The sequence below is a fragment of the Anolis carolinensis genome, chromosome 6 (genome assembly GCF_035594765.1).
Source record: "Anolis carolinensis isolate JA03-04 chromosome 6, rAnoCar3.1.pri, whole genome shotgun sequence".
In the NCBI taxonomy this organism is placed as follows: domain Eukaryota; kingdom Metazoa; phylum Chordata; class Lepidosauria; order Squamata; family Dactyloidae; genus Anolis; species Anolis carolinensis.
Window position 1 is genome coordinate 39,276,926 of NC_085846.1, and position 25,015 is coordinate 39,301,940.

General features: G+C 40.6%; 1 protein-coding gene across 6 annotated transcripts in view; it reads left to right on the top strand.

Annotated features, from left to right (window-relative positions):
- The window catches only part of pcgf2 (polycomb group ring finger 2), a 73,812-nt gene that overhangs the window by 32,201 nt on the left and 16,596 nt on the right, over positions 1-25,015 (top strand). For 5 of the 6 annotated variants that reach the window (XM_008113185.3, XM_062958120.1, XM_062958121.1 and 2 more), the window contains exons 2-5: positions 6,232-6,374; positions 8,893-8,989; positions 23,283-23,338; positions 24,735-24,785. In XM_008113185.3, coding sequence (XP_008111392.1) covers positions 6,263-6,374; positions 8,893-8,989; positions 23,283-23,338; positions 24,735-24,785 — 316 coding nt within the window. In that variant the 5' untranslated portion in view covers positions 6,232-6,262. Of the gene's footprint in view, positions 1-6,231; positions 6,375-8,892; positions 8,990-22,396; positions 23,116-23,282; positions 23,339-24,734; positions 24,786-25,015 lie in introns of those variants that run through there. The other variant, XM_062958123.1, reaches the window with a different exon arrangement.

Genomic DNA, 25,015 nt, shown 5'->3' on the forward strand with positions numbered 1-25,015 from the left:
TTATTTGCATGGTTTTCTGAAAACTGATCATGGAATGGCAGCTGTGTGGACTTGTCGTTGTACATAGACCACTGCTTTGAGCAGCACTTTCTACAGTTTGTACAATCAATTCTGTTGTGGGGATTACTTGCTTTCCTAAGAAATAATGATTTTTTATAAGTCATTCACTGTGAGGAAGTTAAGGGACTACAGCAGATAAAAGCCTTCTGGGCTGTATTAAGAAAAGATGTCAGAGAATGATGATGTCCCTTTTCTCTCTTAAAGGAGACTTAAAGCAGCAAATACTGCAGAAAAATACAATGTACACTTTAAAACCTAGGGCATATAAATATTAAAATAGAATTAAACCTATGAAAACCAATAGTTAAAACCATTAAAAAACATATTAAATACACTAAATCCTTGGTGTCAACACTAAGAGTGTGCTGTAAACCTTCCATGCTACTGGGGATAGGCTGCTTCCGGACATCTCAAGCATAACACTTATGAGCAATAACTTGTTTCTGTATATGGAATAAGCTGTAAAATATTGCTTTAAGGTGAGTTAGATCCATATTTAAAGGGACAATCTATCAACATCAGTGGTTAACACTTTTCTTGGATGATTACAATGACTGGTGGCAAGTGAGGTTCTCCATAGTTACATGCTTCTGCATGGAAGAAATCGGAAAGGTAGGCATATTATGTGGAAGTATTTCGCGTAGCCTTTTCTCTGGGATCTACTATTTCAAAGTATGTAAGATTTCCTTTTTTGGCTTATAATTCCCAGCATTTTCCTGCCAGGATCGCACTGTAGTTTTGAAAGAACATTGCAAAGTTCTGCATATACATGAGGAAGAGAGAATAAGTTGGATAGACCACATCAGCTCTAGTTTCTGATACTGAACCTATGCCATCAGGTAGTCACCATCTGCTCACCCACAGAAAAACATATTTAATAATCTAAAGCTGATGTGGTCTATCCAATACAATTTTCTCAATCAGCACCCCAAATAACCCCAGGAACAGGCCTAAAAATGAAGGCACTAAAATCTTTTTTGGTTAGGCTGTGTTATTATCTGTAGTTGTAACGGTGAGGCCGCAAACCATATTTTAGTTCTTACGGACCACCGGTGGTCCATGGACCGTGGTTGGGAACCACTGGGTTAGGTCCTCCAGTATGATGGAATTTAACATAGAGTTGACCTGAGGTATCTAGAGGTTCCTAGGCCCCTTCTACACTGCTAGATAAAATCCAGATTTTCTGCTTTGAACTGGATTATATGGCAGTGTAGACTCATAATCCAGTTCAAAGAAGATAGTCTGGATTATCTGATTTGATGATCTGGATTATATGGCAGTGTAGAAAGGGCACTAGAGAGACCTTATTAACAAAATCCGCAATTAATCAAATTCACAGAAGTCAAACCCACAAATGTGGAGGGCCGACCGTACTCCTTTTTTGATGCAGGTTATCCAGAATTGTGATCCTGGACTCACTGAACTCCATTGTACTTCTGAGTAGAAATGTATAGGAAAATATGAAATCTGTACCATCTAGCTCATTTCTTCCCTTTTAAGCGCTTTTAAAAATAAAGAGCATTGACTAGACTAACTTAAAAAACCTGCCAGACGGTTCCATAAAACTGTCATTGAGAAAACCAGGGTGTGCACACATGGTGTGGTTCATGTTATTTCAAGCACACCAAAACCAAAGTGTGTCCTCTGAGGTTTGAAACTTCTAATTTGATATGTCTGGAGATTGTGACACAACTCCCACTGCTTCTCCTTCCTTTGTCAGGGATTAAAAAGGATCTCGTGGGCATTTCTTTTGCTGTATGTGTATGGATGCACATGTTTGGTGTGGACTGTTCATGTGCCTCCCCTGTTTTAATTCCACAGTGAATTTGATTGCATTTCTGAAATTCAAACAAACTCTTTTTGCTAAAGTCCCATATTGGGGGGGGGGGGGGGGCGGGAACAAGTCCTGGCAATTTTTTAAATACAGTGCCCCTTACAATCAGAAGTAGTTTTCCCATTTTATTCCTCACCCCTTCACTTGAATGGGGACATTCTTCTTTCTGGTTGAGTGCTGGGAACTATGGCCCTATCTACACTGCCACATAATCCAGTTTCTGAATCCAGGTTATCTGGATTATATAGCAGTACAGATTTATGTAATCCAGTTCAAAGCAGATAATCTGGATTCAGAAACTGGATTTTATGCACGTGTATATCCAGCCTATGATACCTTCGAAGGTATGCGCTTACATACCTTGGCTCCTTAGTGGTATCAGAGCAATTTGTGTAGAATAAGTTCAGATCAGATCCTTTTACACCCCACAATTATAATGCTTTTAGTCTACATTAATAGCCAGGGCGGCATCCTCTCAAATCCTGGAATTTGCAATCTGGGGAGGCATTAGAGCTCTCTGGTTGAGAAGTCTAACTATCCCTCTCCTTAATTACAAATCCCAGGTTTATATAGGATGTCACCATTGCAGCTAAAGTGGAATAATAATACTATAGTTCTGTAGTGTGACACAGCCATATATTTTCCTTTTCTGCATGGTGTCTGATACGAAAGAAACCAAACAGTTTGGAACCAGAGATGGAGGACTTTGAATTCTGAATTTGAAATCTGTGCCCATACTTGTTAATATAAAGGATGCCAGTGTGCAACCATGCAAACATGTATATGCAAGAGAGCTATTTACAGAGGATTTTCTGTCTACTTCTGCATCCCCCCCTCTCTCCCCACCTCTTTCATTACCATCTCCAAAGGCTCAAGGAGAGGGCAGGAAAGCAGAATGTGTTGTGCAGCAGTATAAGGGCAAGCAAAGGTAGTGTTTATGTACAGTTCATTGATGTGCTGAGGAATATTTGAGTGCAAGTATACAAATGGGACCGTTTTTGTGCAAACTCTGGGAAATGTAGATTCTACACAGTTTGGCATGCATGCATTACAGAGTACAGATAGTTCAAGATGTATGTGTGTTTATTCCGTTTGTAATCAAGGTAGATTTGTGTGTTCAGCACGTGACATGTTTATGGCTTTGTGCAATGCAGATCATATACTCAAGTGCTGTCCTTGCACATTATAACTATAATTTAATCACTGCACACATGGTAGTTCAGATCAACCTCACGTGTGTCTGGCCTTCCAGTGATTGGTGCATTAAGTTTTGCAGATGTGCATGCAGTATACTGATGTGCACTAAAATACCTTGAAAGGACCCTAACATACAGAGCCGTGAAAATTAAATATCTCTCTCTTTGACTGTTTTGACTCTAGTTAGCTTTTCCGTTGTAAGTAGGTCACTTTGTCTTGACCTCTGCCTCAGGTATGGATTGCCCACCTTATGAAGCATTGCCTATTGTGTCCATGAATGAACCATTACCCTGGACTTGTTGTTTCCAGTGAGAATCCATGCCATGAATTTCTGAACGATGCTTCAAAGAGAAACAGGAGCAGACTCCTCTGAGGTAGAGCTTGAGAAATGTAGGGATTGAGAAAAGTACTTATTTTGGGACTATAGTGACCGGACGCTCCAGGTTGCAAGGCCAAAAGGGCTTTCTTTGCTCTTTCATATTTTGAAAGCAGCCTCTTTTCACCTATAAGATAGAAGTGAGACTCCAATTTTATTTCAGATCAGAAGTATTAATCTGCGACATGTGATACATCCTATTCAGACCAGGTTCCAGCTTGTTTCAGATATGTTTTCTTTGAAAAAGCTTGCCATCCAAGAATCCTGATTTTGGGCAGGGAGCATTTGTTTATTGTTCCATCTGTCTGTCCATCAGTATTTAATTCAAGATTTTCTATATGGTGAAATATGGCAAACAAAGAAATGGGCAAAGTTTATCATTTTAAATGAATAATGAATAAAGTATTTTCCCCAGTCAAAAGTTAAAAGAAGCATTGAAAGCAGGAAATATTCTTCGGCAGTTCCCACTTCATTTTTATTTGTTACTGTTACATTAAATCATTGCTTTTTCTAATTACAGTGAAATAAATAGACTGGAAATGGGCTATATTAAATATAAAATTCTCATTTTGCCCAAAAAGTAGAAGCCCTTTTCTTGACAGATCAGGGGCCACAAAATTGAACAGGTAAAATACTTTTGATACCTTGGTATTTGCTACAGATATAACAGTCATGGCTTTCACAGCAACAAGCAGTAATGGTTTCTGCACATACCCACATTGTAGCAATATATCATTTTTTTCTATACCGGTAGTAAGGGTAACCAATATATTCCTCGCTGCCCTCCGAAGTTTCGAGGCTGGGATTGGTTCTGTATTACTGTATGGCTTTCCTATTTGGATTTCTGCATTCAATAAATCATTTAATGCACTACATTCTAAGTCTTTCTGGAAACTAATTGGGTTCCCTAGATGTGTGCCTTAGGTCCTGCTGTGCATTGAGATAGGTCAAATCACTCTTGAAACCTTGTTGTATTTCAGAATGGTATTCTTTGATTCTCAGAGAGATTGAAGCAATTGGCCTGTCTTTGTAAGTACTCTTAATGCTTACAAATGTGGAAACGTGCAAGTCAGTCCAAAGCAGACTGTTGGATCTTGACTTTCATAATCTAGCTCTTGCAGCAAAAAAACAACTTGTTTCCCTCCCATATCATTAATTCTATGCGAGCGTGGAGTCATGGCATTGTATCTTCTCATTCTGATTAATCCCACCCAGAAGAGAGCTTTGGCGACTGCAAGATCTAATGCAGGGGTCCCCAAACTAAGGCCCAGGGGCCGGATGCGGCCCTCCGAGGTCATTTACCTGGCCCCCGCCCTCGGTTTAATAATATAATATATTGTATATACTGTACATATAATATTGATAATAATATAATTTAATACAATATAACACTAATAATAATACCATATAATAATATTAATTATATATTCTATATTACATATAATATTACTAATAATATTACAGTATAGTGGTATATTTCAATATACAGTAGAGTCTCACTTATCCAAGCCTCTGGATAATCCAAGCCATTTTTGTAGTCAATGTTTTCAATATATCATGATATTTTGGTGCTAAATTCGTAAATACAGTAATTAAAACATAACATTACTGCGTATTGAACTACTTTTTCTGTCAAATTTGTTGTATAACATGATGTTTTGGTGCTTAATTTGTAAAATCATAACCTAATTTGATGTTTAATAGGCTTTTCCTTAATCCCTCCTTATTGTCCAAGATATTCGCTTATCCAAGCTTCTGCTGGCCCGTTTAGCTTGGATAAGTGAGACTCTACTGTAGTAATATATAATGCTAATATTGTGCTATGCTAATAATATAATATATTGTATGTACATATAATTTGTAAGTCACTCTGAGTCCCCTTTGGGGTGAGAAGGGTGTGATACAAATGTAGTAAATAAATGCAGTAAATAATAAATAAATAAATAAATAATTTTTAGACTTAGGCTCACCCAAAATCTGAAATGACTTGAAGGCACACAAAAACAACAACAACAACCCTAATTAACTTGACTATCTCATTGGCCAGAAGCAGGACAATACTTCCCATTGAAATCCTGATAAATGTATGTTGGTTAAAATCGTTTTTATTTTTAAATATTGTATTGTTCTTTCATTGTTGTTGTTGTTGTTGTTCTTGCACTACAAATAAGACATATGCAGTGTGCATCGGAATTAGTTTGTATTTTTTTCAAATGATAATCCGGCCCCTCAACACTCTGAAGGATTGTGGACCGGCCCTCAGCTTAAAAAGTTTGAGGACCCCTGATCTAATGTGTTGCCATCAGATCTTTCGGATAGGAGATATAAAAAACCTGGAATGTTCCAAAAGGGTTTGCTCTTGTGACCTGGTCTCTATTGAAACACTTCACCTTTCTTTGTTTGTTTGTCTGTCCCAAATATGATAATATACAGATGAAATACAGGAATTCAATTTTTTCAGCGTGTTGTCAGTGGCATGAGTGTCATAAAATTCCATATTTTCTGAACAACTCTGACGCATTCATCAGAGTGAGATTGTTGCAAATTTTATTCTTGAGATTAGTAACTTTGAAGTATGTTTTCTTTTTATCTGTGACTTCCTCTTGTTGAATGTGTCTGTGTTGTGATTTTGTTGTTGTATGCCAATAAAGGCTGTGTGTGCATATATGGAACATATATGGTTTGAAAAGCATGACTACAGCATTAATATTTTCTTATGCTGCTTTATTAACTCCCAACTTCTTTGTTCCCTTCTTAATTCTAGGAAGGACACACTGAGTTCCCCAGGATCCAAAATGCACAGGACCACCAGGATAAAAATCACAGAGCTCAACCCGCACTTGATGTGCGCCTTGTGTGGAGGCTACTTCATTGATGCCACAACCATTGTGGAATGCTTACACTCTTGTAAGTTCAAAAACAACTTTAGTTACTTCAGGGACTTATCTAGGAAATGTTAGTCATACATGATTTTCTAAAATATACACATGTATAGCACGTTTCAGTGCTAAAGCCAGTTGTACTTTATGCAAAACAATAGCAATGCCTTTTGAGTTCAGAGCTTGGAAAAATATTTTTGGACTACAATACCCAGAATCCCCAAGATATCTCAACTTTAACAATATTGGGGTTGTAATCCAAAAAATAATTATTCTAAGATGTCAGTGTGTGAAGGTTGTATTTGCTTTATTACAAAGGAAGACACAAAATCAAGAGACAAGGTGCAGACATACTTGAGAACTGACAGTGTTCAATAGTTGAGAACTTTTCCCATTAATCACCAAGATGAGATGAGTTGTTTTAACACTTTGAATATTCTCAGATATGAGCCACATTGGAGAATGTGCTTGACATGACTGTAAGGTAAAGTTTTCCCTTTTCTTCCATGCATTTCAAAACCTTTAACACAGACTCCAGGCATTAAAAACAGGTATGGTGAGCTGGAGAACTCTCAAAGAACACATAGAAAGGTTGGCAGAGCATGCAGTTTCTGTAAGATGATGTCCAAGTTGGCAGATGTGTACGGTTTCAAACCTAAGAAAGGTAAGGTGTGGAGTTAGCTGCAATGTAGTCGGCCCAAATAATGTTCATTTTTTGAGAGGCTGGACAGACTGTTCAGGAAGGGAGTAACTATAAAGGAAGGGATGTTCCAGACACCTAGCAGTAAGGCAGTGAAGCATAGGGCTGCCCCATGTCATCCTGGACAGCAGTATTGGGACTGACTTGGTAAAATGTTTGTTTGTCATGGTGATCGTGATAGCTGTGCCCCCCAGGAAAATCCAAAAATTGAGATAACTATGCGCAATATGAGTAAAACTGTTCTGTTAGTTTTCTCTGTGTGTACATATTTATTATTATTTTAATAGAACTAGAAGTGCAGACATGCAGTTCAGATTTTAAAAAGCAATAAACAGGGCAGGATCAATATCAATGTCTGTGGACTATAGCACAGTATCCATATATAGCGAATGAAATCGATTTTGAAATTATTATTTACTTTATCCAAGTGCATTGTTTCAATGCGATGTGGAAGCTTCAGCCCATTTTCATTCTCCATTAGGAACAGATTGTTTGTAGAGGTAATGGATGTTAATTGCTCATTCAGTCCCCACTCCACTCCAAATAATCTGCATAACAACTGGGATGATTCATAATTGTCACAACAGTAGAAGAAAGGAGCATTGAGACACATTTAAATGCAATTTATTTCAGCATGAATGTATGTGGACACTTCTTCAGATGGATCTGTAAGATGCCACAGCACTCTTTATTTGTATGCTGAAGCAGTATAGCATGGCTCTTTCTCTGAGTTATGTCATACCCTGTTTCCCCAAAAATAAGACATCCCGTGAAAATAAGACTTAGTAGAGGTTTTGCTGAATTGCTAAATATAAGGCCTCCCCTGAAAGTAAGACCTAGCAAAGTTTTTGTTTGGAAGCATGCCCACCAAACAGAACACTAGAGCATGCAAATGTACATACCATAGATTTGTCGTACATGGGAAAAATAGTAGTAACAAGAAATTCTTGATAAGATCCACAGTTTGTCTGGTTATTCCGGTTTGTGATGACAACTACTGTATAGTATATAATAAATGTTCTTTTTTTTGTTCATCAATAAATGTGAATTCTTCTTCATGGAAAAATAAGACATCCCCTGAAAATAAGACCTAGCGCATCTTTGGAAGCAAAAATTAATATAAGACACTGTCTTATTTTTGGTGAAACAGGGTAACTATCCACTGTGGCTGGGAAAATCCAGTTCCTGACCCCTACCCCAGGCCCCTTCTACACTGTCATATAAAATTCAGATTATCTGTTTTGAACTGGATTATATGGCTGTATAGGCTCATGTAATAAACTAATTCAGAGCAAATAATCTGAATTATATGGCAGTATAAAAGGGGCCCCACTATACTGCTGGTATTTAAATCCCATGAGCCCTGGCTCCACTACACAACTGCTCTCAGGTGCAAAATAATAATTGTTCCATCCAAATATTTCAAATAATTTTAAACCAACAAAATGTTGCGCAGTTTGTTTCTTTGTCATGGAACCTTGCATTATACCACTTTACTACTATAAGGCTTTATCCTCCATTCACTATTGTTTTGTATCTTCCGTGCAGAGCAAGAGAAACTGGCACATTAAATGATATCCTTTTAGGGTCACCTCTAATGTCTCTTGCTTCCTTCGCTTTGCAATTTTGCCTGTAGCTCTTCTGGACCTTAACATTTAGGGGAAGTTCTTCAGCAAATGAATTCCTGGGTAATCACTATGCATTTGTTCAAAAATTAATGTCAAGCTCCCTTGATAGCTTTTCGTGATGTGACTCCAGAGCTGAACCAAAGACATTTTACTTTCAGAGGTAAGGCAGTGCTAGCCAACTGTAATATTTCAGCCCTGTTCTTTTGTTTCTTTTTTAGTCTGCAAGACCTGCATTGTCCGCTACCTGGAAACCAACAAATATTGCCCAATGTGTGATGTTCAAGTGCATAAAACACGGCCTCTTCTCAGTATCAGGTAATGACTGTTGATTTGTATTTTAACCATTAATTTGTCTAGGATGGATTTAGACGGGACATTCCAGCTTGTCAACATCTCTCTTCAATTGCAGTACCCAGAATTGGTCACAGTGTGATTCCAGGTGTGGTCTGACCAAGGCAGAATAGAGGGGTAGCATAACTTCCCAGGATCTAGAAACTATATTTCTATTTATGCAGGTCAAAACCCCATTGGCTTTTTTAGATGCCACATCACATTGTTGGCTCATGTTTAACTTGTTCACGAAGACTCCAAGATCGAGCTAAGCGTCCCCCAGGTGTCCATGGAGAAGTGATCACATTGAATATTCACAATTGGTCCATCCTTTGCTACTAAGTAAAGGTAAAGGTTTCCCCGGCCATTAAGTCTAGTCATGTCCGACTCTGGGGGTTGGTGCTCATCTCCATTTCTAAGCCGAAGAGCTGGCGTTGACGGTAGACACCTCCTAGGTCATGTGGACAGCATGACTGCAATGTTGTCCATAGACATCTCCAAGGTCATGTGGTCGGCATGATTGCATTGAGCACTGTTACCTTCCCGCAGAAGGGGTACCTGTTGCTCTACTGACATTTGCATGTTTTCGAACTGCTAGGTTGGCAGAAGCTGGGGCTAATAGCAGGAGCTCACTCTGTTCCCTGGATTCGAACCGCCAACCTTTCGGTCAGCAAGTTCAGCAGCTCAGTAGTTTAATCCACTGCACCACCGGGGCTCCATTGCTACTATCCTTCTATTTTTCCAAACTTCTGGGCATCCTGAGGGTTTATTTGATATCTCTCTCACACACCTTTTCTCTATGGACCTCAAAGCAGCATATATGCTCCTTGTTCCCATTTGTATTCTCACAACAAACCAATGGAATAAGCTAGACCAAGAAATAGCAACTCATTCAAACTATTAGTTGGGATTTGAAACCAGTGACCCTATAATTATGGTACTATGATGCCATTTAAGAGCTTGGCTCCATCCTATGGAATCTTCTAAATTGGAGAGGCACTGGAGCTTTAAATAGTAAAGGTAAAGGTTCCCCCTTGACATTAAGTCTAGTCAAGTCCGACTCTAGGGGGTGATGCTCATCTCCATTTCTAAGCTGAAAAGCTGGCATTGTCCATAGATACCTCCTAGGTCATGTGGCCGGCATAACTGCATGGAGCGCCATTACCTTCCCACCAAGGCAGTGCCAATTGATCTATTCACATTTGCATGTTTTCGAACTGCTAGGTTGGTGGAAGCTGGGGCTAACAACGGGAGCTCATCCCATCCCGTGGATTTGAACCGCCAACCTTCTGATCATCAAGTTCTGCAGCTTAGAGGTTTAACCCACTGTGCCACTGTGGCCCGGGGCCCTAAATACTCCTCCCTAAATTGAAATTCACAGGGTGTCATAAGATGGAACCATGGCAAATAAAAGTGAATCATAGTGCTAAAATTGTATGGAATAAAAAGCTCTAAATTTCTGTATTCTTAGTCCAATGGTTATACTTAACTGGCTGTGAGCCCACCTCCTCCCTTCCCGTGCCTTGTTTAGGTAAAATACAGTCCATTCTCTTTAAAATTCTATTTTGAAATTGATTCTGTTCAACTGGTCATGATGCTGATATTCCTACCTTGCTGTTTGTCTCAAGGAGCCATTGCTCATCAATGAGCATGGCTCTATTTTGTTCTTATTCTGTGTCACCAATGATAAATGCCTTCTCTGTTTCATTTACGGCTACATTCTGCCTAACCAAGAGGTGAAGCAAACATTATGACAACCCAAAGCTTATAATCTTTCCAACTGCCCTGTCTCGAAAAGGGTCTTAGCATAAGCCTGCCTGGGATTTGTGCCCTCTGACCTGAAATTCCTCCCCCCACCTCCGGAGTGAGTGTTTGCTGGCTGCGGTCCCTGAGAAGTGATTTACGGGCATTTGGTTCACAAGGCAGGGCGTTGTATCCTGTTAACTAGGAGACTGAACTTTGATTGAGTTTGTCCCAGGTGAAACCCAGCTGGAGTGGGAGGAGAAGGAAGGCAGGGCAAAACAAAGTAGAGATTGCTGTGAATATGGCAGGAGACAGCAAAGCATCCTAAGGCCAGAATGCCTTTCTTACGGAGGAAGAGGCAGACATAATCAATGAGCTAAATGCCTTGCATTTAGCTCATTGATCTGTCCAAATCAAACATCCCTTCCATACATTCCAACCGTGAAGCATTTTTGAGAAAGTCTTGCCATCCTGGTTTTTGCTTTCATTTTCCTACCTCTTCTTTGTGCATTTACAATAGAGTATGTTTGTTACATCTCTCCTTTTGAATAATTTGGAATGTCTTAACTTCTTTGACATAACTTATTTTTCATTTTAATTTATTTTTATTTTATACTGAAGTAGCCGGTGATCCCCAGGTTAGGTAATTTCATTTGTAACACTATTTTCTAGAAAAAGTCAGCTTTTGTTTTTGTTTTTTATGAATGTTCCCATTTAAAAATGCATAAGGGTGTCGGTGATCTACAATTCCCAAAATTGTGGGTCAATCACCCCCAAATCTTGCTAGTATTCAAAGTTAGCCATATTGGATCTGTGTTCCAAGTTTGATCCAGATCTGTTGTCAGTTGGGTTCAGTGCACTCTGGACACAGGTGAACTACAACTCACAGAAACCAAGGTCAAATATCCCCAAACCCTGCCCATATTCAAAGTTGGTAATGTTGGGTCTGTGTGCCAGGTTGCCAGATCCGTCGTTGGCTGGGTTCGCAATGCTCTCTAGATGTAGGGAACTACAACTTCCCAAAATTAAGGTCAATCTCCCCCCCCCCCCTCAAAGCCCTCCAGTATTTTCTGTTGGTCATGGAGGTTCTGTGTGCCAAACTTGGTCTTGATCTGTCATCGGTGGGGGGACACTGGTTTCTGGAAGTGGGAGCCAATTGGTTTAATTCACTCCTACACTGTTCCACTGGGAGAATGACACAACAGAAATAAAATACTAAAATAAAAGTCTGAGTTTCCTCCCTGGCAGGATTTGGTGCTGGAACACTCTTATCCAGCAGAGATTCTGGGAATTAGCCCTTGTATCAAAGACCAATGCCGAGCTTCAGAGAGTGCTGTTCCCGATGAAACCAAGGCTCTACCCCTCCCCTATTTATCAAACTAACACATTCAGTCTGTGGATTTCCCTTTTCTTGCTACAGCATCATCCCTGTCCTCTCCCTTCAGGTGAGAAGACTGTAGGTCTGGTGTCCCATTTGCGTATTTTAAAATTTGTGCAGATCATTCAGGTGGAGAGGGGAGGCACTGGCGCAATGGTGGTTCTTTGTATAGCAGGTACCCCACCTCCGATCATATAGTAAAATCTAAGTGCTAATTAAAGGACTGTCTGTGAATAATCATCTAGACAGATACTTTAAAACAGTCTGTGGACCACAGGGAAGCAAACCTTCGGAAGAAGCTGCAGCAACTATTTAACCTGAGCACCGCTGCGGTTTACAGCATATTGATCCGTTTGTCTTGATACTTTTGCTTTGACCATTTGCCAGAAGCAGGATGTAGATTCTGCCTTTTCTCTTCCCCAGGAAACAAGATTTCTGCACTTCTTTAAGTCACAACCCAAACTCTAAAATCCAAAGGCTTCCTTAAATACAGAATATTGACTTTGGTAGGTAAAGGTTTTCCCCTGACATTAAGTCTAGTTGTGTCTGACTCTGGGGGTTGGTGCTCATCTCCATTTCTAGGCCAAAGAGCCAGCATTGTCCACAGACGCCTCCAAGGTCATGTGACTGGCATAACTGGAGCGGTACCTATTGATCTACTCACATTTGCATGTTTTCTAGTGATGTGCATTCGGGTAATAGCTTGTCTTGTTTTGTTGCGGGGCCCAATCCGTTTTCGGAAAGTCTCCTGAAATTGGGAGAGCTGTTTTCGATTGTATTGTTTTGGGTGCCCGAAAATCAGCCCATTATGGGGGGGGGGGGGCTTCCCACCCACTGGCTCCCCTTCTTAAGGCATTTGGCTGCCTGTCAGGCACTGCGCTTCTACTCTTCCTCCTCCTCCCTCCCTCCCTCCCTCCCTCACACCCACAATGCCCTGCACTCACTCACAGGAGTCATGGCCAGGCAGCCCCACATCCAGAACACAGCAAGCAAGCAGGAAGGAATCACTGCTCCTCCCTCCTTTCAACTCTCAAGTGTGGTGAGCAGCAGGGCATGTGTGACTGTGCAAGCGCTCGGCTGCAGGCAGGCACTGAGAGGCGCGCACAAGCTTTTCAGGCCTGTTTGCATGCCCCACACCACACCACACACAAACTCTCCCTGGAAAGAAAGTGTGTGTGTGGCGGGGTGCAGGCAGGCCTGGAAAGAACACACTCGCCTCTCAGTGCCTGCCTGCATCCGAGTGCTGGCACAGTCACACACCCACACACACACATCTGGAAAGTAGGGAGGGGAAGTGGTTCCTTCTGCCTTAATGCTGAGGTCTGGATGTGGGGCTGCCCGGCCATAACTCCTGTGAGTGAATGCGGGGCATTGTGGGTGTGAGGGAGGGAGGGAGGAAGAGAAAGAGAAGAAGCGCGCTCGCATGAAATTTCAGCTCCACACAGGCTTTCGTGTTGAGCTGAGTTTCGTGTGGGGAGGGGGGCTTTCTGTTTTGTGCTTCCGAATAAACGGAAGACATGAAAGACACGGAAGAAACGATTTCGCGCACATCTCTAATGTTTTTGAATTGCTAGGTTGGCAGAAGCTGGGGCTAACAGAGGGAACTCACTCCACTCCCCGGATTCTAACTGCCAACCTCTCGGTCAGCAAGTTCAGCAGATCAGAGGTTTAACCCGCTGCACCACAGGGGCCTCCTTTAAGGGCTTCCTTAAAATACAGAATATTGACATAGGTCCACAAATTTTCCATGATTTATTGGTGCTTTTGCAAGGGGCAATCACACCATGCAAAAATGCTGAACTCCATCCTAACCCAAGATTTGCCCAGTTGTTAGCTCCTATCATCTAGCCAGACACGCCTCAAACATTTTTAGGTTTATCTCTTCTGCCGTGATGGCTACATACATAGGGATTACATAAAGGATGATATACTTCAAATATTAAATTAGGACCATATTGCAATTTTACTTGCTTGGCAGACATGAGCAGTTTGTGGGTGTGCTTTTTTGCAGTGGGCTGTCTCTTTCTGCAGGCACAACAGTGAAACAAACCCAGCAGTATTTTCTCCATGGGCTCTGAAACTGTAATCTTGCGACTTCCCTATTTGTCTGGATTTTGGGGGAAGCCTGGCGCACCTTAATGAACTCTACAGATGGTTGGCATAGAAACCAAGAAGACGGTCTTCCACCAATGCAGCTCTGGGTGTATTTTTAGCTCCTGCGCAGTGTAAATTGATTTCTCTCGTAACACTTGGGTTTCTCTGCAAAATATTTACACGCCTCTCTCCCACTGGTCTCGCCTCAGAGGTCCCCTAACATCCAGATCCAAACACCCACCAAGATAAAAAAAGTGTCTGTGTGTGTTGGAAGGAATATCAGCGTGTAGAAGAAGAGTGCAGAAAAATGGCATTAGGGTTTTTAAAGGCCATCTCTGATTGATTTCACACGTGCCACTTAGGACATTGTAAGCCATCTCTCTTGCTCTTGGCGTGTAATTGTGAAAGACAGAAATGCAATTTTAAATGTATAGTAGTAGTGAAGAACAGCAGGAGATGGTGGGCATGTGATAAAAGTGCCTTTCAATTTTCCCATGATAGTGAGATCTGTGTGCTAATATTTTGTGAGCAGAAAAACATTCTATCTCTCTGAATGTAACGTTTAGTCCAGAGCTTTCCAAGCTTATTCTGTTGCTTGCACACCTTTTAGACATGCATCATTTCATGACACAGTCATTCAGTTTTACTAGTAAACCAGAGATTAAACCAACTTTTTATAAGATACAGACACATACATAAATTGTAATAATAAAATGTATCTCATGAAAACTTTTCATTTATATTTTAAATAATAAATACAGTGGAGTCTCACTCATCCAACATAAACGGGCTGGCAGAATGTTGGATAAGCGAATATGTTGGATAATAAGGAGGCATTAAGGAAAAGCCTATTAAACATCAAATTAGGTTATGATTTTACAAATGAAGCACCAAAACATCATGTTATACAACAAATTTAGCAGAAAAAGTAGTTCAATACGTAGTAATGCTATGTAGTAATTACTGTATTTATGAATTTAGCACCAAAATATCACGATATATTGAAAACATTGACTACAAAAATGCGTTGGATAATCCAGAATGTTGGATAAGCGAGTGTTGGATAAGTGAGACTCTACTGTAATATTTATTTCGCATAGCCTCAGAGATACCTCATTACCTTCATGCAACACAGTTACACATTGCAGCTAACAGCAATGTTTGGAAAGCTGTAGTTTAATCCTACATTATTGTGCTGGGCCATAACCTTTTGGAAAACGGAAATCTCCATAACCTTTGGGAGATTGTTTGATCTTTGGAAAGGTATGACCTTGTAAAAGGTCATAACCTTTTTGAAAAAGGATGCCATAAACTCTTGGTAAAAAGCATGACCTGTTAAGAATCATAACCTTTTGGGAAAATGGTATTTATGCAAGGCAATTAGGTTTCTCAGCTGTTAAACGGATATCCTAAATATCTCTTTGAACTGTTAGGGACAAAGATATGCCAATGCAAAAACACACACACACATATAGCAGAATTTCAGAAGTGCTCTTTTAGTTGCCCCAAAAGATCTAGTCTCCCTTAAAATATATTTGCCTTTAAATCATGCTCTCAAGAGACAAAAATAAGTAGACTTCTTTAAAAGTAACATAGTTGGTTTACTCACAAACTTCATGTATTCAGCATACAGGTACTTTGCCTATGAATCCAGTTACAGATAGAATTTGAAGTAGTTTCTCTGTATAGGTAACACAGGGCATCATTTCTTATAATCTGCAATCCATAATCCAAAGCAACTCTCTGTTCTGAGAGTCTAATAGAGTCTCTGTCTAGTCTGAAAATCCAATGGAGTCTCTAAGGATACTCTTCTAAACTGTTTCTAAAATGGCATATGAGTCCTGGACAAGCCCAGATCTGATCACATGGTCTGCATCCCCTCCCACAACAAAGAGTTAAAGAAAAAACTGCATGCAATACACACATATACAATATGGTAAACAATCTGAATTATATACCCAACAAATAACTAGTGGAGGCTTGAAAAGGTTGCTATTTCCAACAACACTTGCGCGGATATGAGGTAAGCTTTGTTTACATGAATAAATAAACCATGTGTATATGAAGTATATATCTACAATGTGTCTCATCATATTTTTAAAAATAGCAGTGATGGAAAAAACATTCTTGTTTTCATCTGTGCTTGTTACAAGAAATCTGTTTACTTATAATTTCTGTGTGTCAGCCTTAGTGTGTGTGTTGTAATGAGAAAGATAATGAGAAACCTTTGAGGCTATATGAAATAAATAAATCATATATTATTAACAATATAAATGAAAGGTATTCATGAGTTACGTTATGTCCCCGTACATTTCATTTTTACAATTAATGTATATGTCTGTTTCTCTTATAAGGGGTTGGTTTAACCTCTGGTTTGCTAGTAAGACTGAATGACTGTGTCACAAAATGATGCATGTTTAAAAGGTGTGCAACCAACATGACATGCTTGGAAAGCTCTGGATTAAACATTAAATTCAGAGAGAATGTAAACCTCTTATGTTTATTTTGCATTTGTGTTTTCGCTGGTTAATATATTGTTTTGGAAAATGAACATATTTTATTTTTATTTGCAATAGAAACCTAATATAAAATCTAGATTGGCTTTTGTCTGCAAGTGTGGCTTTGCTGCAGTGTTTAGGGGCAAAAGTGGCTGTGTTTTTGTGGAAGCAGGACACACAAGGTCAGGGCAGGGTCAGAGCTCCAGGACATCTTGATTTGCAGGGACAATGACATCCCCTCCTCCCTCTGTTCCATTCCCAGCCCCCAATTCCCCACATCAGGAATGTTGGAGAGAATGGATTTCCTAGAAGCCATATATGTGTGTAAGCTATTTTTTTGTTGGAATGCAGAGTTTTTGAAGTGTGTTGATCCTTATGATCTCTTTCATCACTAGAGAATTGTAATATAATACAGCCCCCAAATCTGTGGAACTGTAACATGTGGATTCACTTATCCACAATTTCATTTATTAACTAAGAGCCACCTATACAAATGACCTCCCTCATTAATCCCATTGGAAATAATAGAGTTTGCTATTAACTGTGCTTTCATATATCGACGCAAAGTTTGGAAACATATCTGTCACCGATATGGGGATGATAGTTGATCAGCACCATAATGTCCATGGCTTCAAACAACAAAATCCTGGGATTTGCAATTTGGAAAAGTAGTTAGAGCGCTCTGGCAGAGAAACTACAAACGCTAGCATTTCCACGAGAAAGGGCCAGAGCACTCTAAGTAGTACCAAAGTGCTATAATTATAGTGAGAAAAAGAGTTATGATACAGTTGATTTATAAAAAACGTGATTCTTCTGGTGATAAAAACTGCCAGAACTAGTTTGTTGATAGTAAAGTTTTCCCCAGATGTTAAGTCTAGTTGTGTCCGACTCTGCGGGTTGGTGCTCATCTCCATTTCTAAGCCAAAGATCCGGCCTTGTCTGCCTAGGTCATGTGGCCGGCATGACTGCATGGAGTGCCATTACTTTCCTGCCGGATTGGTACCTGTTGATCTACTTGCATTTGCATGTTTTCGAACTGTTAGGTTGGTAGAAGCTGGGGCTAACAGCAGGAGCTCACTCCACTCCCCAGATTCTAACCACCGACCTTTCAATCAGCAATTTCAGCAGCTCAGTGGTTTATCATATGGATCATTTTTCGAGTCTTTCCCTGACGTTGATATTAGAGAAAGTATCCAGTGATCCTAGATCAGACATGGGCAAACTTCAGTCTTCCAGGTGTTTTGTACTTCAACCCACACAATTCCTAACAGCTTATAGGAATTGTGGGAGTTGAAGTCCTGGAGGGCTGAAGCTTGCCCATGCCTGCCCTAGACCTAAATTTCTCACATTTGTGATTACGGGAATTATCCTGATAAATGGTGACACTTCAAAATCTACCACAACAATCCCAGAAAATGAGGAGGTAATGTAGTGATGTAGGACTTCACAGTGTATTTTGGAACTAAACCTAAGGACCCATCTACTACCATATAAAATCCAGATTATCTACTTTGAACTGGATTATATGGCAGTATAGACTCATATAATCCAGTTCAAAGCAGGTAATCTGGATTATCTGTTTTGATAATCTGGATTATATGGCAGTGTAGAAGGGGGCTGGGTTTAATTATTGGGCATTGTGAGACAACATTAGGATAGGGAAATGGGATAGTACCTTCTCCTATGATAGCTGGAGGAATGTGTGATGAAATTCAAACTGGAATATATATAAGCTGGAAAGAAACAGGAGCAATTATATAATGAAACCAGGGCTGGAAGACTTTGGGATAGTTGGGATAATAAAATCATCTGTGATACCCTCTAAGGCCCCTTCTACACTGCCGTATAAAATCCAGATCATCTGCTTTGAACTGGATTATGTGATGTTGTAGACTCATACAACCCAGTTCAATGCAGATAATGTGGATTATCTGCTTTGATAATCTGGATTATATGGCAGTGTAGAAGGGGCCTAAAATGGGGTTTGAGTACTGAACTAGGATTCTAGGAGGTCAGAGTTCAGAACCATGAACATTTACTGGTTGACTTTAGGAAATCATGGTTTCTTGGGGCCCTTTCACACAGCCATATAACCCAGAATATCAAGGCAGAAAATCCCACAATATCTGCATTGAACTGGGTCATTTGAGTCCACACTGCAATATATCTGAGTCCACACTGCAATATAGTTCAAAACAGAAAATGTGGGATTTTATTCATGGTTTCAGAGGAAGTCAATGGCAAATTTCTTTTCCATAAGTCACACTTTATGATAGGATTGGTATAAATTAGAGTCAACGTGAAGGCACATAACAGCAAAAACCACCAATCCAGTTAAGGCATGAGGGGTTTTGTGGGAAGTTTGGCCTAATTCTATCATTCGTGGGGTTCAGAATGCTCTTTGATTGTATGTGAACTATAAATCCCAGCAATTACAACTCCTAAATGATAAAATCAACCCCCCTACCCCACCAGGATTCAAATTTGGGCATAGAAAATACATCCAGCATTTCAGATATCTATATTACAGTTCATAACAGTAGCAAAATTACAGTTCTAAAGTAGCAACGAAAATAATTTTTTGGTTCGGGGTCACCACAACATGAGGAACTGTATTAAGGGGTCGCGGCATTAGGAAGGTTGAGAAACACTCGACTAAAGAGAGGAGATGTCTTTTGAAGAATGGAGTGGGTTTGTGAGTTGTAGAGAGCAGTAAGATGTTAGAAAGTATTGGCCAAGGTCTTGGTAAATTTCGTTCTTTTTCTTGGGCCACAGCTCCCCAAATGTCCCATGGTATTTTCCAAGGATTTGTTCAGAGCTGTATCCTCTTCTATAGTTTTTAACACTCCCATCAGTTGTTTTTGTCCCTGACGGTTACCAGTGTCCAGATATCTCTTGCCACTTTATCACATAACTTAAATTTGGTTGCAGCAGGTGGCTTTAGACTTCGGTTGAAGAAAGGTGATTCATTTCCCTCGGCAACACCTCAAGCATAATTCTGCATCCTGGGCATTCAGCCTCGGGCACATTAAGTGAGCTATTGACTCAAGCATATATAATGGCCTTTCTTGTAACCTAACTGCCAGTCAAGCAGCCCTTGGACAAAGCTTGTTTTTATTAGCATGCCATAAATTATGAAGCAAAGTCAATATGTACGTGTAATAAATAGCATTACAAAAGCAGGTTGGGGGAGGGTAGGCTTGCCAAATGGCCTAATATCATGGCCGTGTCGATGAAAAGAAATACCGCTTGCCAAAATGATTTTTAAAAAACAAGCCTGAACCTTTTAAATCAGACGCGAAATGTTGTTTGACACAGACGTAATTGTGCACTTGCTTCCCACCCTCAATAAATCTACATTCATGCCATGTTTAAATCAATAGATGAAGAAAGTGGCAAGAGTGTTGAAGCCTGTGGAATTGTCCATCAAAAGAAATCAAAGTTAGAACCAAGGAAATCTGAAGTCTGTGGCCTCATAGCAATAATTCGTCTTAAACAAATCTTATTTGTTCTGTTGTCTGCACATGAAACTCACTGAAGGAGGAATCATGGTGGTCTAGGTCACTGCTTCTTGAACGATGGGTCCCAACCCCTTAGTGCAATGTTGGGGTCCCGAAAAATGAGACAACAGTAAAAAGTTTCTCAATGTTACCGAATGTTTTCGGCATCGTACCTCTGTTATGCAGTGTTTACAGTGGACTCTGCAAAAGATGTTTCAACTGTATTTCATAAAAAAGAAAATCAATCCATTTAGCAAGCCTTCCAGACCCTGATTTGTTATGAAGAAATGTTTGATTTTGTACCTATTTTATATACCTACTAGTTTGGGTACCCGGAGTTACCAGGGTTATTGGAAAAAGTTATTTTATAAAATGCATAAAGTTGTGGGTGAACTACAACTCAAATCATGCCAGGTTAACCCCTGGAAACTCCATCAGTGGTTAGTTTGTCATGTTGGCCAAGTTTGCTCTCTAGATGTATCATCGGTGGGGTCCATGGGGTCTGTGGCTGCAGTATCCAAATTTGGGCATATCAGATATGTGTGCTAAATTGTGGTTTGGTGGGGGTCACAGCACTCTGTCTGATGCAGGGTGAACTATAACTTGCATCATGTTGAGTCATTCCTTCAACCACCTCCAGTATGTTCAGTTGCTGATTCCACTCTGTTTGTTGTGCCCTGCAGAAAAGAGACGGAAAGGGTTATGGGGAGGCAGTAGGTGGGATCATGCAAATTCCACACCAATGGAGAGAGTCAGAAACACTGAGATGTCTATGATGGAGGAAACACATACAATCTAGAATGAAATTTTTCCCGTATGAAAGCCTTCACTTGGGTGGGCAATATTGTGTTTGTGGAGGACATTGGCATATTCACGCCGCTCGCTATAACCTGCAATGTCATTGGAGGGAGGGCCTTTGGTTGCTCCTCATAGGTGGGGATCATAGCTGTTTGTGGAAGTGGGAGCCTGTCTGTGAAACTGGGCACTCCAGTCACACACACACACACACATTTTCACTTTTATTTGAAATATAGATATACCCAAGGTCACTACAAAAATTCTGGGAAAGGGATGGTGAGCGGAAAAGTTTATGAAGCCCAGGTTTAGGTTGCAATTCATTATCAGGAAGGAAAACAATTGTGGCTAAACTGTAGATTGGAATGGAGAACCTGTGGTCATCAGCCCTAACTAGTATAATTCGTAGCAAGAAGCAATGGGAGGCATGGTCTGGTAATATCCGGAGGGCTATGCTTTGCTCACTCTTCAGGATGTCTATGCAGATATTGTCCTTTATCTCTCAGTGGGGCATCCAGATTTTTTTGACAGTTGTTAGAACTAATCAAGATTAGCCTTGGATTAAAGAACCTTCTCAATTTCTGATCAGTGAGCTGGAGTCCACCTTCTCCTGTGTAAATATAAAGAAGTCCCTATTTATTAATTTACTATCATGTGTAAATTAATAAATAATACACTGTGCCCCTGGTGGTACAGTGTGTTAAAGCGCTGAGCTGCTGAACTTGTGGACCAAAAGGTCCCAGGTTCAAATCCCGGGAGCGGAATGAGCGCCCACTGTTAGCCCCAGCTCCTGCCAACCTAGCAGTTCGAAAACATGCAAATGTGAGTAGATCAATAGGGTGGGAAGGTAACGGCGTTCCATGCAGTCATGCCAGCCACATGACCTTGGAGGTATCTATGGACAACGCCGGCTCTTCGGCTTAGAAATGCAGATGAGCACCAACCCCCAGAGTCGGTCACGACTAGACTTAATGTCAGGGGAAACCTTTGCCTTCTTCTATATGGTCCCTGTCAAATGCACACATATGGGTTCTCCTGCGCTTGCGCAGAGCAGTTCGGAATCTTCTAAAAGTTTTCAGAGATACATTTTTTTGGTGGGGGCCCCGCCCACTCTCCCTATGTAGGATATATAGCCAGTGGGAGGGGCCAACGCCCCAGTTCCTTTTTACCGCCGCGTTAGACAGTTGAGAATCTCCTAGCTCTCTTCATTTAGCCTTCGGACTGCTTTCTACCTATTGACTACGGACTTCTGACTACACCTTCGCGCGTCGTTTTTGGACTCTTACGATGGGACTACTTGACTGATTCAGGCTAGTTAAACAAACTTCTGGAATATGGCTGCCCTCTTTAAGAAGTGTAGCCCGTGGAAAGCTCCTGGACACGGATGGCCACTTGATGTGCCTCCTCTCCCTTGGAGAGGGCCATGCGGCCCGTTCGTGTCCCATTTTCCAGCCATGGCAGCTCAATGTGGCATCAAACTGCATTCATTGTACAATGTAGATGCAGCCTCAATGGAAATCTTCCCCACGGAGATGTTTCTTGAAAATTAATGATGAAGCTGAACTTCAAGTTAATGAGAAATAATTGTCTTTGGACAACGCCGGCTCTTCGGCTTAGAAATGGAGATGAGCACCAACCCCCAGAGTTGGTCACGGCTGGACTTAATGTCAGGGGAAACCTTTACCTTTACCTTTATCATGTGTTTATACTTGCCCAATGCAGTGAGATGGACAAAGAACACACACATCAGCAAGTTTGAAAAAAGTAACTGCCAAGCGCTGGGGTTCTGTGGATGTGCAACTGAATGGGCAGTTGCTGAGAAATGAGAGATGGAGCTGTTTCCAGCCATCCCAGAGGCCTTTGGTTTGTCACTGTGGGAAACAAGATGTTGGACAGGATTGGCCTTTCTTCTGAGCTCAATACGCTCTTCTTAAATCCAGGGACAGCGCTCGTCTTTCTTGGCACTGAAAATAGGTTATTGGGCTAAATGCTTAAAATGTCACTGCTCAATTTAAACCGCAGGAGAGAGTGAACTCTGTGTTTTGAAATGCAGATTGCTTCTTCTTGCCGCAGCCTCTGGTATCACCTATTACATTTGCGGAGGTAATTGCCCTAAAGTGTCTATTGATTTCCACCCACACCTCCGCCTGGTTTTATCAAGGGCAAAATGGTCCCTTTATCTCTGTTCTTAATGAAAGGGGATTTAAATGTTATTGAAGTTATTCCCAGTCTCACTTTGCTGATAACGGTTATTTCTTTTTGCATTTCAGATCAGATAAAACCCTACAAGATATAGTGTACAAACTGGTTCCGGGACTATTCAAAGGTATGATTGTGTTTATGGGAACAACCACAACATCCGTAGTAGGGTTTTTGTGTGCAAGGGAAGGGATGTATTTTTATAATATTGGACCCGTGTTGAAGCAAAATTTGCTTCCATTTATTTTGTGTAGTTAGAAGAAGTAGGTGCTTGGTTCTGTTATGATAAATTATAAATAAAAGTAATCCATTTATAAATGTGATAAATTAGTATTTATTTATAACCAGCTTGGGTACCCAGTGATGCCCGGGCAATCTTAGTGTCAGGGGTAACCTTTACCTTTACCTATAACTCTCTGATGCCAAGGTCAATCACCCGCAAAGCCTGCCAGTGTTTACAGTTAGCCATGTTGGGTCTGTGTGCCAAGTTTGGTCCAGATCCATCACTTGCTGGGTTTAGTGTTCTCTAAATATGGGTGAACTATAACACTCTAATGCCAACGTCAATCACTCCAAGTTGGCAGCATTGGGTCTGTGTGCCAAGTTTGGTCCAGATCCATCACTTGCTAGGTTTAGTGTTCTCTGAATATGGGGGAACTATAACTTCTGAATGTCAAGGTCAATCACCCCAAACACCGCCAGTATGCAAATTTGGCCATGTTGGGTCTGTGTGCCAAGTTAGCTCCAGGTCCATCGTTGGTGCAGTTCAGAGTGCTCCTAGATTGCAGGTGAACTATACATTCTTGTCCCAACAACTCCTATAAATCATGGTGAATTCTCCCTAAACCTCTACAGTATGTTGTTGGTGATCAATTCCTCTGTTTGGTGTGTGCCATGGGAAAGGGTAGGAAAGGGTTAAGGGAGAGGCAGTGGGTGAGTCATGCAAATGCAAAGAGAAAGGAACTCTGGGATGTGCTCGCTGTAACCTGCAATGTCCTGGGAGGGAATGACTTGGTGGCTCCTCAGCACTGGGAATTATATCCTGTTTGTGGAGGCTGGAGGCTGTCTGTGTGAACAGACATCCGTGCCACATACACACATACAGATTTTCATTTTTATTATGTGGTATAGATACGAATAATAGAGGAGTGATGCTCAGGTTTTTAAAGACGATATTATCTAATGATTAGGTGATATAAAAAGAACTTCAAGAATGCAGCCATATGCCTTTTGTTCCAATCAAATAAATCAATCAGTGCTGTCTGGTCAGTTGGTAATTTAAAAATGTATGCATAAATAAAATGTACTCTTCTTATGCCAAGTGGAAATCATATTGTCCCAATAGATTTTGCTTAGCATAGAATGCTGATAAATGCTGTTGAATAGTATCTGTAGGGCCACATGATTCTATCCATTTTATAAAATACAATTAATTACGTACAATTTTTTGTTGTTGAGGCGTTTAACCACTCTTTACAAAGAAAAGGTGACAACGCTGATAAATGAATTGCTTTCCCTTGCAGATGAAATGAAGAGGCGACGTGATTTCTATGCAGCATATCCTCTGGCTGAAGGTATGGTGTTCATCTTACATCTCAATTCACATATGTCAACAGCAATTTATACTTTGTTGGGTTGCTGTGAGTTTCTGGCCATCTTCCAGAGGCATTCTCTCCTGACGTTTCCCCCACATCTATGGCAGGCATCCTCAGAAGTTGTGAGGTCTGTTGGAAACTAAGCAAATGGGGTTTATATATCTGTGGAATGTCCAGGGTGGGAGAAAGAACTCTTGTCTGCTTGAGGC